Source organism: Canis lupus, chromosome 4 (genome assembly GCF_003254725.2).
Source record: "Canis lupus dingo isolate Sandy chromosome 4, ASM325472v2, whole genome shotgun sequence".
NCBI lineage: Eukaryota > Metazoa > Chordata > Mammalia > Carnivora > Canidae > Canis > Canis lupus.
Window position 1 is genome coordinate 17723272 of NC_064246.1, and position 19211 is coordinate 17742482.

A 19211-nucleotide genomic window follows, 5' to 3' on the forward strand; every position below is an offset into this window, starting at 1 on the left:
ATGACAGGACATCAGCTCAGCTTCCAGGCAGGTACAGACTCTTCTTGCCAAGAGTGCTTTTAGTCCCACTGCCCCCCACTTTCCGAGTGAGCATGGCAAACAGATCAAGGTGGAGAGAATGCTGCTGTCAGAGCAAATATCAGCTCCTGTGGCCCAGGAGGGACTGACCCAGAAAGGCAACTTCATGCTGGCATTTTCATTAACCAAGAGGCAGCCAGTGTCTGGCACAACTGAATGAGGGAAACTAAGTGATAAAGACTCTACACTTGCAGACTGCATTTGGAGAAAGTAAAGAAACAGACTGAGACTTAGCAATAAGTGTTCAGAAGTACTAGGGCCCTGAAGGGAGGAAGTGATGTCTCAGAGCAGGTAACAATAGTGTGTAAGTCCTGGAAGAGTATCCAGAGACTATCTCTGTAGGATTCAAACTAAACATGGATTATCACCTGTGTCATATTCTATGTTGGCTATGGAGTATGCATTCAAGCAGCCTCAGAAAAAAAATATTGGCTGTTTCTATAAAATTCTAAGCTAGAGAACAATTCTTCTATTACATATACATGACTAAGGTCAAAAGTCAAAGGTCCATGTTGAGCAAAACAAATGCTCATTTAAACCAAAAACTTAATTATATCAGATATGGTGCATATTACTTGTGTATATGAAATAGTTTGTAAAAGTAACACGTCCCCCCTCCTGACTCAAACTGTAACATGTGTAACGAAGGAAGAGGGGAATAGGGTGATACCTAGAAGCACATGATTAGATGACTCAGCAATTCATTTACCATTTTTTTGCCCCAGCTAAGACACATACCAACAAAGATGAATGCCAAATGCATAATGAATTTTTATTGCTTTAACAAACATGACTTAATTATCAGTTGAGCAAATTACTAATAAACTATACAGTGACATGAGTTGAAATTAAAATACCATTTCAAATAATTCTACATAACTTCAAAACAAACCCAAGGTTATGTGTGTGAAATTATTCAATTGAGAGCAAAATGAAAGAAAAATTTCATTGATTCAGTAAAGCACAAAAAGCATGCAGAATCTCAAACAAGGAGTATTTGGGCTTCTATGTCGATGTCATGAGGACATTAAAGAGCTTTATCTATTCTTGGATAAATAATTCATTTTTATTGATTGGTGAAACTGACTTTAAGGATAAATATGGATCTGAAAGATCCACAAGTGCTTTTGCCGAAGTTTCTTTATATCCAAACCATAATACTGCTTCAAATTGGCCATTACTATAGTGAGTGGTTCACTCAACCTCACTGCCTTCTGAACAGCAGGGTAAGATGTATAAGCTGGATGGTTTGAAACATCTCAAATGCCACTAAACTTAAGCTTTCAAGATATTGCTACAATAAGCATGATTATTATTATTGCTTACTTTTATTTCACTTCAGACTATCTTCATCTAACTCTGCCCTTCATCTTTAATTATAACGTGCACGCTACCTTCAGAAATGTCACCAAATTTAAATTGTCAAAGCTGTTGCTTGTGAAAGTACAAGGTAAAGTAAGAGATTTTTCTTTCCCAAGTCACCATCCAACTAAAATATAATCAAAATGAAGGCAGGGGCACCTGGAAGTCTTTCATGAAGTTTTAATTCATATTTAATTACCAGCTTCCTGAAGAAAATTTTAAGTCTCAACTGTTAGGTATTAAATTGGCCATAGATTGGGTGGCTCAGTGGTTGAGCATCTGCTTTTGGCTCAGGGCATGGTCCAGTCCTGGGATCGAGTCCCACATTTGGCTGCCCTTTAGGAGCTTGCTTCTCCCTCTGCCTCTGTCTCTCTCTGTGTCTCTCATGAATAAATAAATAAAATCTTTAAAAAAATAAATTGGGCATAGCATTTGTCTAGCTCTGTTTTCAGGGAATTGTTAGTAACAGATATGGAAGAAAAACCATTATGCTGTCATTTAGGTCCAATGTAATTATCTTCGGAGGGATTGTACTATACAAGGAAAAATTTCAAAACTAGTAAGAAGCACAGCTTAACCTTGCAAGACAGTTGATGAAATTCTCATATTTATATCCCCATGGACACAATGAATATCAACACAGAAAAACACAGAGTTATAATGGCAAAAGATTTGACAAGCAATGGAACACTATATCAGTATTTTTAAAATCAATTTTATGTTTAAATCCTCAGGAAGAAGGAAAGTTCTGTTTAAGAGAGCATGGACTAACATCTCAGACTTGCTCCCTTTGCTTTATTAACAAACACCCCAGTCCAAACTTGATGTTAGAAGCCTAGGTTAAGAAAATCTGCCTGTCTAAGCTAGACTCTTAGTGACTACCACAGAGAGATTCAGATAATTCACAAAGATGACAAACTGACCAAAGGGACTGCTGAGGGTTGGTTTGGCACTGTGTAAAACATGGCTGTCTGAATTGCAAGAAAAGTTACCTATGGTCTTAGAACTATTGATGTAATTTTTGAAAGGGGACTTCAAAATGTTTCAAGAGATTCTACATAACCTTCAAGATAAAAAAAAAGAATTAAACATAAACATTCTTCTTGAAAATGCAAAGGAAAGAAAACTTTAGAAGTAGAAAATATCCCATGTGAAAGGAAAACATGGAGACTGCTCTGCTACTACCCTTTGAGTGGCTTTTGTAAATGTTCTCCATTGAAGAGAAAGTTAGAGATGATCGTTAGAAATCTGAGCATTTTTTTCAAATAGAAATTCCTTCCTGAGAGCTTCTTTTTCTTACAGATGGGTATAGGAACCATCATGAGAGCCAGGTATCCAATAGCAAAGACCCCAAATAAACACATTCTCAGTTTGAAAAAAAGACCTGTGGCTCCACTTTAAGAAAGATCAGAAAGTCATTTAAGTCCCAATAGTAACATGGACAAGAAGAGTCAAGCCTTCAGTTGGCTATAGGAAGCAGGACCACATAGAGTTAAAGAACTACATTTACCTGCAGGCCAGGCACATACACACAATATACATTTATGACTTCCATAAAACAGGAAACATACATTTGCTACAGTTTGGTCATTTTAGAATACAAAGAACCCCTATCTTATTTCAATAGTCCTTGGCCAATGATCCCCTTGGATCCATAACTTTAAACACACAAGCACACATTAGCAATGAAATAGGAAAGAAATGGTACCAACATATGTTTTTCAACAATCAATGCTGAAGATGGATTGAAACAGGCATTTGCATAGAAGTCTCCTCTATCATAGTAAAAGTAATTTGCCAAGGGTTTTCATCCTATTTCAGATCACATATAATTGAAATATTCATTCATCATACTTCTGATACTCTAATTCAGATTATTAGAGGTGAGAATATTCACCTAATTACTTATGTGACCGCCTTTTATCTACTTTAAATGATGTAGTTACAGATAGATAACATATTTTTTAAACTTTCCATCTATTTGCTCTTACATAAGAAGTAGGCGGCATTTGAAATGTGTATTTCATTATTTCATTTTAAACTGAAAAAACCCAATCTCTTTTTTCAAGAAGTCTGGTTGGTATAATGACCAAAGTTCAGATTCTAGATTGCAACAAAAGAAATTCTAAAGCAAATAAATATTCAAACAAGATTCTTATCCTGCTTAAACATCAGTGTCCTTATATGTGAGATGGAGTTAACAATGTTTATCCTATAGGATTAGTAAGAGAATTAAACAAGGTAATAGTATTTAACACAGAGTTGGCTCATGGGGTAAAGACCACTGTTTGTTTTGTTACCTGGTGTATTCTAAGAACCTAGAACAGTGTCTGGAAGGTCATAGTTGCTCAACAAATATTTATTAAAATCATTGATGTGTGATTATCCTGAGGAGCTCTGATATTGGGAAGAATATCACCCATCAGCAGCCTAGAATTTCCCTTTCTTATCTTGCAAACAATATCACTAAATCATCCCCAAAATTATATAGTTCATCCTCCTGCCACTTACATGACTTTACCCAAACCACCAAAGACAAGTACCATTTTCTATCCTTAAAATATTCCTCAGGAGGAGACTGCCCAATCTTCATAGAACCAAAAACCTTTCCTCCTTTTGGCTATAAGTTATCTGCTTCTGCAACTACTTTTCTTATTCATTCTCCTGCCTCTGTCACTTTCTTCCTTACATCCCTTTAGAACTGCTCTGTATATACTGCTTTTTCTCTCCAACTTGTCAAACTCATTTTGAAAGGCAGTCCTTGTGATTCGTTCCCAAAAAACCAATGGGGACTTTTGGATGCCACAAGCCAGCCTGCAGCCATGAAACATCTCATCCTGGGATCTACATAAATGCCAACTCTAGAAACAACCATTGCCATAGACAGGGTCCTGGTAAGGCTGGGTTCCATTTCAAAATGGTTCTCTCAAATGGTATTAATTTTCTTCTTTTGAAGTGTTTAGGAATAGATCCTATCTATGCTGGTAGGGGGGGAAACTCACATGTAAAATGATGACTGTCGTAAACTACTGTTTATTTGATTTAAAAGAAAAATTTCTTGTTCATGTGAATTAGTTTAAAATGGCAAATAAACTGTTTAAAATTTTAATCCTCTTCTTTTCTTTCTTGTAGATATCTAGGATAGTGTTACAATCTTGATTAAAACATCTGTAGTTACATATACCTGGTTTTAATAAAGTCCACATTTTCTTTCCTAGTAGACCCAATAGGCTAAAGTGAAAATTTTACTTTATATGTAGATGCTTCTGTCATTAAGCCTGGCTTTTTTATTTGGTAGTAGCATGCAAAATATTAATACTAAAGATATCGTAACAACATGGAAAGAGTTATGACAAAAATGGTATAGAGTTTTCATCTAAGTGTTATTTCCTGATATGTGATATACAAATGAAAATGATATAGAAGTATAAATTTCTCAGTTTGCAGAAATTTTCCTAGTTTACTTAAAAAGAATTTTTGAAATTATATGCAAGTTATAATCTTTTAACTAGGTGACCCTAAACCTTCTGATCAAGTCAAACAAATATTTCTGACTATCCAAACAGAAAAATGACTATTTGATTCCTAAATATGCAATAGACAGGCTGTCTTGGCAAAAGACTGGCTGACAGAACAAAGTACAGATTTCATTCAGCTTGATATTCTGATGTCTACTTTGCTGACCTAGAGAATTACCTATGATGATCCTGCAACAGGATAGCAATTCTGCAATGAATTCACTGGAGAATGGTAAATATCACCAGGAAAAGTCTCAGATCTCATCCCACTCATCTTGCCACTATACTGAAATCTGTATCCATGGGAACCTCAATCCCTGTCAGGAAGTGTGCACTTGATACCAAAAAAGTAAGAATATTTTCTGGAATAGAATAAAACACCCCCCCCAAAAAAAAATAAAGCAAGAACTAATGCTGCTGGGAATTCAAATTTATAATTTTAATGCTATAGAATATATTAATCAATTTCTATGTGGGATAGATACTTACAGAGATGAGAGATGAGAGAAAGGTATTTTTGGTGCATGGACCAAGAGGAAAGGACATGAACTGGGCATAATTGGGATGAGCAACCCTGACTGCATCAATCTGGGAGAGAACTGTCAGCAGTTAATATGAGGGTCCTTAGCCCAGGGATGGATGATGAAAAGACCACCTTGAGGTGTAGAAAGGTATAGAAAGCCACTGAAAGTATTTTCTCTGGTGTGAGACATTAGGCTTTTCAGCCACTCATTATAAAATACGAGGAACACAAATTATTAAGTTTGAGGCTCAAATTGGGCTTTTATCTACATATTCATAATTTTATCTTGCTGTATTATGACTTGAAAACTGACCTCCTTTGAAGCTGGTAAGTGAGCCAGAATGCCATATTGAAAAAGTGAGCCTTTCTGCGTGACTGTGGAGTCCTTAACCCTTACACAGAAGGCATGTGATGGAGAACATATGTTATACAGATATTGATAAATTAAGAGTTTTGCAAAAAACAGAGAGAATAAATAAGAATATTATATTTTCTAATATTCATTATTTTCATTCATGTCTTAAGAGAAACAGAAACAGGATGATTAAAAAATTATCTTAGAAGTTTGGGGTTTGAAATCTTTTCCTGACTCATTCATTGAATTGTACCTAGAATCGCCATTGGAAAGAAATATTTTAATCCAATTATTTCCAGTTGTGATAAAAAATATCTGTGAAATAATAATCTACTAAAGATAATTTTAATTAAAAAAAACTGGAAGTTTTTTCTCATACAAGAAGAATGAGAAATATAAGTATCTCCCTTTTATTTAAGTTATCAGTCTGATTCCAGTCTGCTGTTTGACTAAGTAGAGTGGAGCTATCCTTGTAGATCATATAAATCCTCTCCTCTCTCTCTCAAGGTTTTTTTTTTTTTTTCTACAAAAGTTAGCATACATTTATTTCACTTAAAAAAAAGTGAGTTTTGATTAGCAGGTGAAAGCAAATGTATCATCAGAAGAAACACCAACCAATCTGTGATATGGTTTCAAAAGGTTCATGGATGGGCCACCAACCTGTCACTCTCATTAATAAATGTCCACCATTCCCCCACAGAAGAAGCACTTAAATATAACTATATATAGTACATTCATATTTCCTGATAAGGTTCATCTAACTATGCTTTCTAGCACAAACATTTAATATATTTGCTGCTAGTTTTTCTTGTGTATAAGCACTTATTAGTGGGTTTGAATCTAACTAAGCTTCAAAATGGCCCACTGTGGAAATTTTACTTAAGTAGACAGATATCATTCTCAGCTCTATATGTCTTATTGCACCTTTGATAATTACTACAGTGGACTTCGCTTCTGGGACATTCTCCAAGTCATGTTTTTAATTATTTTGTTTAATTACAGTTATTTGCTTTGAGCTAAGCTGGAAATCTACCTACTTGAAGAAGAGGCCTTGTTCATACCTCATTTTGGGTAAAGTGTCATTTTTTAAGCTATAGAGGTTATTTGGTAGTGATATGATTTCAAGGTATTTGTTCTTTTGGCATGAATCCTGCATTCTAAACTCCAACTTGTGGAAAGCTGACGTAGAATCAAACAGACATTAGTTTCCTAAATGATACTTAGGATTCTTGACTTGTGGCTTTAGGAACTAAGATATACAACTAGTAGTTTGGTGATTTTTAAAAAAAAATTGTTTTCTCAACTACATTATAAATTCACACTTCTATCTGAGAAAAGTAGATTATAGATGTCAGTCTTGTAATATCTACTCTTGGAAGAAAATGATAGTAGCATTTCAATGAAAGGAACTCCCTTTTTTGCTTTTTATTATCTAAATAGTTCTGGAAAATAGAAAAATCTGGATTCTCTAATTCCTTTCTACGCTACTTTTTCTTTTAGAGAGCAGACTCTGTCCTAGATAATTATTGTAGGCCAGTGTAGAGTGCAAGGCAGGGAGGACCTATGGCTTCACCTCCTAGGAAGTTTATATGCTGAGCCAAGGCAGCTCAGCATTTGGAAGAATACAGTAATTCATAACAATAGAAAGTTAGCACTTTCCACATAATTGATAATGATCTATTAAACAAATCTTTTCCCCACACTGTTTAGCTCAAGGTACCATACATATCATACTCTCAACTTTATGCATTCTTATGTTTCACACATTTTTTTACCCAAACTGCTCTTCCTGGAATCAACTGATGTTGCGTGTTTGGATTTTACTTCATCAAACAAGATGACATAGTTGTTGAAACAACTCATTAATGGCAATGTTGTACAGAGTCAAGTTACAGTAATAGCATAATTTTGATTAAGTAGAATAGGGAATGCATGTTTGCAAACTTGTGAATGGTAACTCTGTGTGTGAGAAAAAATGAAACAACTCCTCCAAAGAAGGAGATGTGGGGCAGGGACAAAGACAGAGACAGAGAGAGCAGGGGAGAGGCAATGCACTAGACACTAAGACTATTATGAAGTCCTTCAGCAACTTAACTAAAGATGAGTGTGGTGACTGGAGTTATAAAATTACCTCAACGACTTTTATTTTAAATAATGTTGTTAAAATCACTCCAGTTTCATTGCCATTAACTCTAGTTCCTAGTTCACTGATACATTTCATGCAGTTGTATTTTACTCAACAGCAAAATGTTTTTCAAACTAGCCTTTTCCATTTAATTACAATTGCAAGCTAATACATATCTATTTTTAGAGTCATGCAGAACTCATATTTTTGTAATCATAACTCACCCAGGCATATAGTTAGGTATCCCATTTCCCCCAATGACTCATAACTTCTCTTCCATATGTATTCTGGTGAACCATTTAAATCTAACAATGTACAGAACTGCTGAACACTATGGAAGCCTAAAGGTGCATTTGTGGCATCAAAACTCACTGTATTATTTATAATGTTACAAAAATGCTTCATTAATAATCAAGGCTGAATTTGACCACTGAGCTTGGTTAGTTTGTGGTGTTAGCCTAATCAATTGACAATAGATACAAATATCTAGAGATTGAAAAAAAATTCAAACTCTAGATATCAAGAGAATCACATACGTCTGTTAGGTTAGGTAGGACTAAAAAGTATAGAGAGATTAAGGGGGAAATATTTTATGAAGTCTTTTGCTTTCATTGAAAACTAAGTCAAGAGCTCATGTCAGTATTTTAATCCAAAATGGTAAGGTGAGAGTACTTAAGCTATTACAGATGAACAGGACTCACTTGAGTCTCCAGTGTTCATTTGGTAATAAATGTAAGATATCATCTGTGACAGGAAAGACTGGATGACCCCTAAAAGGTTCACTCATTCAACAAGCATGTACTGAGTACTTATTAGGTACTGGTCATACACAGATGACAACGACATGATCCCAAATATATGTTGCCTCCAATGTTTTACATTATTTGTGGGTTAAATTCTAAAAAGTTAGTGAACTTACAAATGAATTAAGTGCAAAATTAAAACACTGTGTTTAGTCCGGACTTTGTAATATAGGCACTAGAGGAGAAGAGTGGTTTCAGTAGACATGTCTTCCTCTAAATTCACTCATAACTTGCACTGGGTGGATTTTTTTCTTTGCTGAGCCTCGTCTGACAGCTGCACAAGTTTCCTCTGGCTTCTCTCTTTTAATCAAGGGTTTTTTTGCAGGAGCCTTCATTCTCCACATCACAACTGGGTGCCGGGGCCCAGCAGGACTCTGAATTCGGATGATCTTGGTTGAGGCAATGTAAGACATTTTCACTGTTTGCACCACAGCATTCATTAAATTTTTGGCTGCTTGAATCAGGGAGGTGACGCTATCCAACTGTAGGAGGAAAAAAAGAGCTATTATTCATGAATGCAATCAGAAATATAAAAAGATTTAATGTTACAGAAACTGAAATGTTCCACTTCATTTTACCCCCAGAAATGAATTAATCCGCATTTTGTGTATCTATGTAAATATCTACATTCATCTATCCACTTGAATTTATCATTTATCTCTTTATCTGATGCATAAACACATTCCTATCCTATTTTCTGAGATATCTTAAAGAGATTAATTTCCACCTCTTGGTTTTCAGTGAAAGAGATTTTATAACTTCTATGTAATATTGTAAGGTCCAGGTCCAGATGGTCGCTGCTTTCTTCGTAATGAATTTCCCTATTTCCAGGGGTAATTCTGAGCCCTTTCTATAACAGATGACTATCCGGGCTGCCCGGGTGGCTCAGCGGTTTAGCGTCGCCTTTAGCCCAGGGTGTGATCCTGGAGTCCTGGGATCGAGACCCACATTGGGCTCCCTGCACGGAGCCTGCTTTTCACTCTGCCTGTGTCTGTGCCTCTTTCTGTGTGTCCCTCATGAATAAATATATAAAATCTTAAAAAAAAGATGACTATCCACAATAAAAGCTATAGTATATGTAAGTAACTTTATAAAAACAGCAACTGAAAACTCTTCCTTTCAGGGAATTTATAGTTTCACATAAATATTATACACACATATAGGTGTACACATGCATATATACCATTCACTTTCATAATTCTACCTAAAAGTGTCTCTCTCTCTTTTTTTTTTAACACAGAACTTTTAAACTGATCATGCAGTGTATTAAAATAGATAGAGCCAAGTCTTTTCAGTCAAAGAAAGTTGGTTTTAAATTCTATGTCTGCCTCAGAACTTGGGCAAATCATTTAGCCATTTTCATCCTAGTTTCCTCAGATATTTAATAGAAAATAAACGCTTATTAAAGTTAGATAATATAAATATGTGTCAAGGAACCTAGTGTAGTGATTACCAAATAGCTGATTGTTTTTAAATACATTTCCTTTGTTTCTTATGAAAATTGACAAAATTGTCTCATTATAAAGAGATGAAAATACTAATACTAAACCAAACTTTTTCTCACATGATTTTGTTTTTAATCGTTTTGTCTTCTGACAAAATAATCTCGGGGGAAATGGAGTGATATCCATAGAATTTCGCAAAACACCTTAGAGCTAAGCCGAGCTGGTTCATTTTTATACAACTAATGCTTCTTCCATTATTTTAGTTTGGCAGATTGTCATCCCCAGCCAACTCCTACAGGAAGATGTGCCTCCACTGTCATCTCTCTGTGATGTGTGCTGTCAGGGCTGAGACTCAAACACTGGCTCTGTGCTTGCTAAAATCCATCAGCAGCTGCGTGGCCTGAGTACTCTACCTTTGCAGCTCAAGGAGTCTCATCTCACATACAGAATAAATGAGTGAAGGAAAGTAGTAAGCTGAGGTTATGTGCCTGGGGCAGTGGGCTAGCTGGCTGCTTCCTAGGAAGAAAATTTAATTAGCTCCATTATATGCCAAGCCTGAAATCCTTGAAAAGGTAACACCAAAAAATATGTAAATTGAAAGGCAGTAGTACTTGGCAACTACATATCTTTAAGTCGTTTTACTTATTGAAGCCAGAAATGTAGAATTTGTACATGTGGCAGGAATGACAAGTGCTTTGCAAACATTAAACAGTCTTTCATGAAGCACTCACATGTATTTCAGAGGACACTTAGAGCTTCTGAATTTGTACGTAACTTTAAAGAAAAAACACTAGACTTTAGGATAGGATAACACACTTCATTATTAATGCTCCTCTGTGGACGGATTATAGACTAAAATCGGTCCTTTAATAATTAGCAATTTTTATTAAAACCTCTGGGAGCCAATTAGATTCTGAAAGGAGTTTCCAATCTCATCATAGGGAGAAGAAAGTGTTTCTAAATGATGAATTAACATGAATAGTATTGAGGATCCTTGGGAGTTCTCACTCTCAAACATGAAAATATTTGGTTTACTCCAAGGGTAACCATAAAGTCTTTCATGGAAGAACATTCTAGAGACCTGCTATCATTCAGGATGCCACCAGTGGCTTTGGCTCTTCTCCTTTTACATGCATGTCTCCTCCTTTTGATTTTGTAATCTTGTTATGTATAGATTGTATTTTATTTCATTTCCTTTTGATTTTTCCATGTATTATATATAAACCAATAGCCAAGAGAGTATGTTTAAGTTCAATCCATGCTTTAACATGTGGAAACTGGCTTGTCTTCTTTCTTCATTGAATCAGCAAAGTCCTGTCTGTGCCATTGTGATCTCTTATGATGGCATCTGACAAAACTGTTTATTTTAAAATTCTAAATGGCTGTAGTAAAACTTCTCTGGGTGACTCAGTAAAGCCATAGGATAAATTGCCTCCCCCAGGAGAGTGTGAAGACTAGTTTTGCAGACAAATTAGGACAATTGCTGCAAGAATACATTTAATGAGGAAAATTTCTCAAGCATTCTATAAGAATCTTTGAAGTCTAAGAGCTATGTGTGCTAAGATGCATCTCTCTGCTATTAGCCAAGTACCTGGCCACACAAGCAAGGTGCACAGACAAGCCTAACAAATAATAGGAGATTTTGCTTGAGGTCCAAACAGTGGCTCAAGCCTATTAATAGAGAGTAACTGCATGATTTCCTGTCTGCAAAAAAATGTAAGTGTTCCTTGATGAAAAATCCTTCAAGGGAAGTATTCAATAGAACCTTCTTTGTGAAAACAAAGCCAAATCTGAGTTGGGCAATGCATCACTTGGGGTCTCCGTGTTCAACTTATTGAATTCAGAATTCAATCTGAATTTCACAAATGCACCTGTGCAAACAATAATATTAATATACTTTAAAAGCCCAGTACAGTAAACCCATCAGGCTGTAAAACTCAGGTCCAAAAATTCTCATATGATAACGAATCACTTTCATTAACTGAACATTCTTCCAGGCAGATGCAACCTGAATAATTACCATAGAAGGAGATTTTTTTCCCTAATATCTGATAACATTCCTCTATGATCTAGATAAAATGTTCTTGATCAAGGTATCAACTGAGAACAAAAATGGCTTCTATAACCCAAGCCTCCTAAGGTTATATATAAATATTTGAATTCAAGCTTTCTATACCCCCTTTCCATAATAGGAGATGAGGTTTTAAATAACCCTTAAAAGAGGATTTTTACCTAAAATGAAAAGTCTCTCATTAATTGGAAGTCTGCTCTCCTACCGCAGGAAATAGGAAGATAGTGTCCCTTTGCATGCTGGTGATTTGTCCCTTTTCTTACAACTTTGGTGTGGTTTTAGAATAACTGAGCTTATTGATCTACTAATGTTACAATAAGTTTCTCAATATTGTCCATGTTCAAACATAAATAAGGAAGTTATGCCCCATCTTTTTCAAAGATCTAAATAAATATAAAGAGATTATGTTTAGTAAATTAGCTCTTACCCTAACTGTAAGATGTATTTTGTAAACAATCCAAATTATGACTATCTCAATAGAATCCTACTCATTATTATCAGTTTATAGGAATCTTAGTTGATTTTATTTTAGGTTTCTCTTGTGCTTTGTAGTATGTATTCTGTGATTTCAATGGAGAGGCCAGTACAAATTCGTCCCATTCTTTTTTTTTTAAATATTTTATTCATTTATTCATGAGAGACACCGAGAGAGAGAGGCAGAGACACAGGCAGAGAAGCAGGCTCCATGCAGGGAGCCCGATGTGGGACTCGATCCCGGGACTCCAGATCATGCCCTGGGCCAAAAGGCAGGTGCTAAACCACTGAGCCACCTAAGGATCCCCCCGATTTGTCCCATTCTAAGAGTGTTTTCAGACAAAAGGTTTGGTCCTAGTTAGAGATATGTCTGTAATGCTTTGCTCTGGGAAAGGAGCAATTCAATGGCGTTACAGATACTTTATTTTTCCTCATTAAATGTCAACTTTTTGTGCATGTGACAGAACGGAACATCTGGATCCTTTTATAAAAACCCATGTTCAATACCTGTGATGTAAGTCCTTCACAACTACAAGTGGAACACCTGCTGGCAAACCCTTGTCAAAATCCTATGGCGATGTTGATAATCAAGAGTAATAAAAAGACAAGGTAGTTATTCCTTCTTTTAATTTTCTAAGTTTCTCATTTACATACGTCAGAACACCAGAATGTCTTGTACTATACTATTCTAACTCCCCAAATACTGGATAGAAGAACTTTATCAGATATATGTTTTATAGGAGGATGCTCAGGAAGGGAACCTCACTCCCGTTGATATGGATCTCATCCCCTTGCATCTAGGCTGTCACCTGGGGAAAGCATAGCTTCCCAAACCCTGTGCAAACTGCCATACAAGCTACCACTATCGGGACTCTTGCAGAGAAAAAATCCTGACGTTGCCTGAAGAGTTATATTTCCTTTCTTAAAACCTTCTGGGTAAACTGGTGCCAAGTGTAGACTATGAAATTCTTGTGAGTCTCAATGTTTACCTAAACTTAAAGACCCCTGGTGGATTTGCACCTGCACAGTACAATACTTGAAAGGCAAATGTGTGGAGTTGGGCTGCAATTATAATAACAGCTTATAACAATCGTTAATGTATCTATTGTGTGCTTCCTGTGTGTTGGCCCTGTTCTAAGTAGTTGACACACATTAAGTCACAGCAACACTATGTGGTAAGTACTACTATTATCTCCATTTTAGAGAGATGAGGAAACAAAGGAACTGGAAGGCTTGGTAAGCTTGCTTAAGGCCACACAGTTGTTAAATGGGAGAGCCAGAATCTGAGCCAAGGCAGTCTCTTTCAAGTACCTGGTGCTCTTACCCATTATACACCCTGCCTTTCAGTAATATGTTACTTTCGATGTGTGTTTACTTTAAGGTATGAATAGTTAAAGAATCTGCACTAACATTAATAAAATGTCTAAAATTTAAAAATTGACTACCTAATAACTGATTTGGGGAATATTATAGAACTTTTATAATGTATACTGGTACTAAGAAAAATGAAGTTATTTTACTTGCCAAGGTATTTTATCAGGATGGTGGTCTGATAATCTTTATACTCCATTATTTTCTAAGAAGACGTTTTTTATTTTGAAATTGTAAATATAAATACTCAGTCATCATTATAAACTCCAAACAGCTTAAAAACTTTGAGATTAGTACTAATTTATAACAAAACATTTTTAAATTTTAAAATGTGGATCTCAATAAGATAAAGAAAAGAACATAAATCATATTATAGATTCTGACATAGAATTGCATAATATCATTTCATTATTAAATTATTAAAATATGTCATTAGGCATCTCGGGTGGAGGTTTAGTGCTGTCTTCAGCCCAGGGTGTGATCCTGGAGACCTGGGATTAAGTCCCATGTCAGGCTCCCTGCATGGAGCCTGCTTCTCCCTCTACCTATGTCTCTGCCTCTCTCTCTGTGTGTGTCTCTCATGAATAAATAAAATCTTAAAATAAAATAAAATATAATATATCATAATGTAAATACAAACCAAATTTTCTCTGATTCTCAAATAAAATTAAATTAATTTGTTTGCCTTAGTTTGTAATAGAAACTAGGATTGGGAAAGAACTGATACAGCTCAACACCTGTAAAACAAATAATCTAGTTTAAAAATGGTCAAAATACATGAATAGACATTTCTCCAAAGAGGACAGGCAGATGGCCAACAGACACATGAAAAGATGCTCAACATCACTCATCAATAGGGAAATCAAAAGTACAATGAGGTATCACCTTACATGTGTCAGAATGGCTAAAATCAAAAACACAAGAAACCGCAGATATTGGCAAGGATGTGGAGCAAAAGGAACTCTTTTGCATTGTTGGTGGGAATGCAAATTGATGTAGCCACTGTGGAAAACAGTATGGAGTTTCCTCAAAAACTTAAAAAATAAAACTACCATATGATCCAGGAATCGCATTACCCAAAAATACAAAAACAGTAATTCAGAGGGATACATGCACCTCTATGTTTATGGCAGCATTATTTATAATGGCCAAGATATGGAAACAGCTCAAGTGTCCATCAAGAGATGAATGGATAAAGATGTGGTGTGTGTATAGTGTATATATATACACACATGCATATATACACATGCATATATATACACATACATATGCATATATAATGAAATATTATTCAGCCATAAAAAAGAATGAAATCTTGCCATTTGCAACAACATGAGTGGAGCTAGAGAGTATAATGCTGAGTGAAATAAGTCAGTCAGAGAAAGAAATATACCCTATGATTTCACTCATGTGGAATTTAAGAAATAAAACAAGCAAAGGAAAAACAGAGAGAGAGAGAGACAAACTAAGAAACAGACTCTTAACTATAGAAAATAGACATGGTTCACAGAAGGGAGGCAGGTAGAGGATGTGGGAAATAGGGGATGACAGTTAAAGAGTATACTTACCATGATTTTTAAAAATGATAATAAAAAAAAAAGAAGAAGAAAGAAAGAAACCAGGATTTGGTTCCCTAACCTATAGGTTCTATTTAATCATTACTTAGTTTTAAAGTTCTCAGTTAAATTATCTAATTAGGAATAAGTTTAGCATAAGTAATGTGAAAGGGCATTATGTATGTGTCTTGGTAGATAACAGCATAAATGTTTCTTAAAAATATTACAGATTTTTACAATATTTATATTGTATAGGTGTCATTTTCATCACTAGATTGATCTGTGGTAGCTGTACACCACTCGAAGTGTTTAAATATATATTTGTCAGCAAATTTCCATAATCTAATTCAATATGTTTTTATTATCTATCCTGAACCTCTCTTGAGGAGCTAATTTTATCCAAATACTTGCTTGACATATTCTTTTGTTTCTGAACAGATTTTTAGAAGAAAGACCTGTATTGAAAGCATTTTCTCTTTTCAAATGCATTCAAAAATGCTAAACAGCCAGGCTGGCTTAATGGGAAAATCAAATTAGGGACTTTGTTAAGGCTAGTCAAAATGGAGTTACATATCCAAATTGAAATTGTCAAGCTTATAATTAAATTGAGAAGATGGCTCCACTTTGAATATGAAGAGTTATTCCGAAGGGCCACTGATAGGATTCACATAGTAAATTTGTCCTTTGCCAACCCTCCATCGGAACGTGACAACAGAAAAAGATAACTTAAGTTAAAAGGGAGGAAAATCGATGCATGGAACAACTAAAGAAATTTAACACTACTGAGACAGCCAGACATAAAATGAATTATGACATTTATTCATTTGTAATATTGTCCCGTCAAAAAGCATTTTCAAAGCTAATTTTTTTCTGAAGCACATACTCTAGCCCAAAACATTCTGCATCATCTTAAAAGGAAATAATCACAAACATAACACCAATTCAGGTGGCTACTCCAAATGCCTTTTAATTCTATTTGAAATGGCCTGTGATAAAAACATGGTTGGTAATATCAATGAGCTATCCTTAGCTGCTCTTCAACTATGTTTACTTAAAGGCAAATGCTGAACTGAATTTTCCATAATCATTACAGTTCAGGTACTAGTTACACAAATTCAGAAAAATTAGTACATACTTTCCCAAGCAGAAGTTGTAGGAGTGGGCAGGTTTTGGCATTTGCCTGTCTCAACATCAATGTTAAAAACCTGTGCTTTCTCTTCTCTCCAACATCAGACAGGGCTCCGAGGTCTGCCCTCCCCACAGACATCTATTATTGGTATTCAGCATGACACCTTGATGATCGCTGTAAGAACTCTGGACTGAGAGCATGGAAGTAACAGGATTGGCCCTAGATCCTACATTTATTTCTTGCATGACCAAAAGCAAGGAGAAAGTAGGTTCTGTGAAGCTAAAAACCCAAATGGCATTAGTGTTCCAATTCATGCAAGGACTTCCATTTCCATCAATCTTTTCACATTCCTACTCTTTACTCTCTCTTGATTATCTTCCTACCATTTAATCCTTCTATTAGCAACACCTACCTTTCTTAGTTCATTTTCTTCTGCTACAAACACCTAGTAGAAGAGAACTGCCTATGTTCCTAGCACTGATCTATTGATGACTCCCTCCTACTTTTAGAGAATCTTCTCATTTGGAAAATGGGTTTCTAGTTAAATTGATGGAGACCAGCCTGAAGCTTACAGATAATGCTGTGTTGGGTCTGTAGACAATTATTGTACTCATTCTACCCAAGCATTATTTCAAACTTCTACTCTCATCAAACCTCTAGCACTTCATATTCTCATTTGTTCTGCAGAACATTTCACCTGAAATAAATATAAAACAAATAAGCAAGGAAACAGACAATAGCAACAATAAATTAGAAACAAAAATAGAAGCAGCAAAATGAACCTGCCTGAATCTAAATTTTATCCTTAACCACTTCCACTAAAATGAAAGAGTTATCTCTTATTCTGTCTATAACCAACTACTAACTGTGCTCTAGATTTGACTTCTCTCTGCCTTCTTGGGGACTGTGCACAATTAGTAATTCTTTTATACTACCACATCTTTATGGTATTCCTTTTTATTGACATTTTCATTGTAGTGCTTAAATGTTCATAAAATCCTACCTCAAAACACAGCTAGATTTTGAAAAAACAATTGTTATACTCCCTGACCCTATTTTCATAATTTCTCAAGTGATTTCTTATTTTCACAAAAATAATTTTTCTTTTTGGATTGCCTGGATTGCTCAGTGGTTGAGTGTCTGCCTTTGGCTGAGGGCATTATCCTGGGGTCCCAGTATTGAGTCCTGCATTGGGGTCTCTTCAGGGAGCTTGTTTTTCCCTCTGCCTGTGTCTCTTCCTCTCTCTCTCTCATAAATAAATAAATAATTTTTAAAAAATGGTCTTCCTTTAAAAAATATTTTCTTTTTTCTAATGTATATTAATATAATGCATATTAAATATGTATAATATATAAACTATATTATGCATAATCAAAACATTGTTTACAATGTAAATTATATGTAAATATACTCATATATAATATTGATACATATATTAAATACATGATATAGTATATAATTAATATATTATATAACATAAGCATATATGTAAATATACTTGTATGTAATATTTACATACTATTTCTATAACATATATGTTAGATATATAACATGCATATTAAATAATTCAATATATACCCTTATACATCTGGTTTCTTCTAATCAAAGTTCACTTATGAGATCACGTAATTCTCATTCTGATATAATATCCTCAATGTAAAAACATCATAATTTATTTATCCATTCTACAGTTGATGGACTTTAAAGGAGTTTAGCACTGTTATGAATAGCAATTTATGAATATTCTGTTACATGTATTTTGGTGAACAAATACATGAAATTTTGTTGGATACATACCTGAAAGTGCAATTGCAGAGTAATAAAAATGCATGCTCAGTTTTATTGGATATTTTCATATAAAAAGTGGAAGTGCTCCTGCAAATTTATACTTCCATAATTTATGCTATCATATATAAAAGTAATATATGATAGTTACAATTGCTACATATACTCACCGACACTTTTTCCTCATACTTTTCACTTTAACTATTTTGGCAGGATTACAGTTGAGATTTTAATTGGCACTTCATTGATAACTAATGAAGCTGAATATATTCTCCTATGTTTATATTAACCTGCATCTAGAGACCATGAAAAATTCACTTAATTATTTAAATATTTTTCTAGATTCCTTTGGATTTTCTGGTACACAAACACTTCATCTATGAATAATAACAATTGTATTTCTTCTATTTATTTTGTCTTTTTTTCTTTCACATTATCACCGTAGTGCAGAAGTATTGCCAGGTATCTTCATTCATCTTCTACCTCAGAGCAAATGTTTTCCATATTTTATCATTTATTTCTTAGCTACCTCATGGACAGGAGCTTATTTTTATTTTCATTTTTTAATTTTCTGGCAAGGGAAGATTTCTTAGTTTTATTTTATTGGATGAAATCC

The 19211-nt window shown here is 34.8% G+C and overlaps 1 protein-coding gene across 3 annotated transcripts in view; it reads right to left on the minus strand.

Moving 5' to 3' along the window:
* Window positions 1-825: 825 nt before the first annotated feature.
* Window positions 826-19211, minus strand: part of CTNNA3 (catenin alpha 3) — a 1671697-nt gene continuing 1653311 nt past the window's right edge. For all 3 annotated transcript variants that reach the window (XM_035715351.2, XM_035715352.2, XM_049108978.1), the window contains one exon: window positions 826-9246. In XM_035715351.2, coding sequence (XP_035571244.1) covers window positions 8959-9246 — 288 coding nt within the window. In that variant the 3' untranslated portion in view covers window positions 826-8958. The remainder of the gene's footprint in view (window positions 9247-19211) is intronic.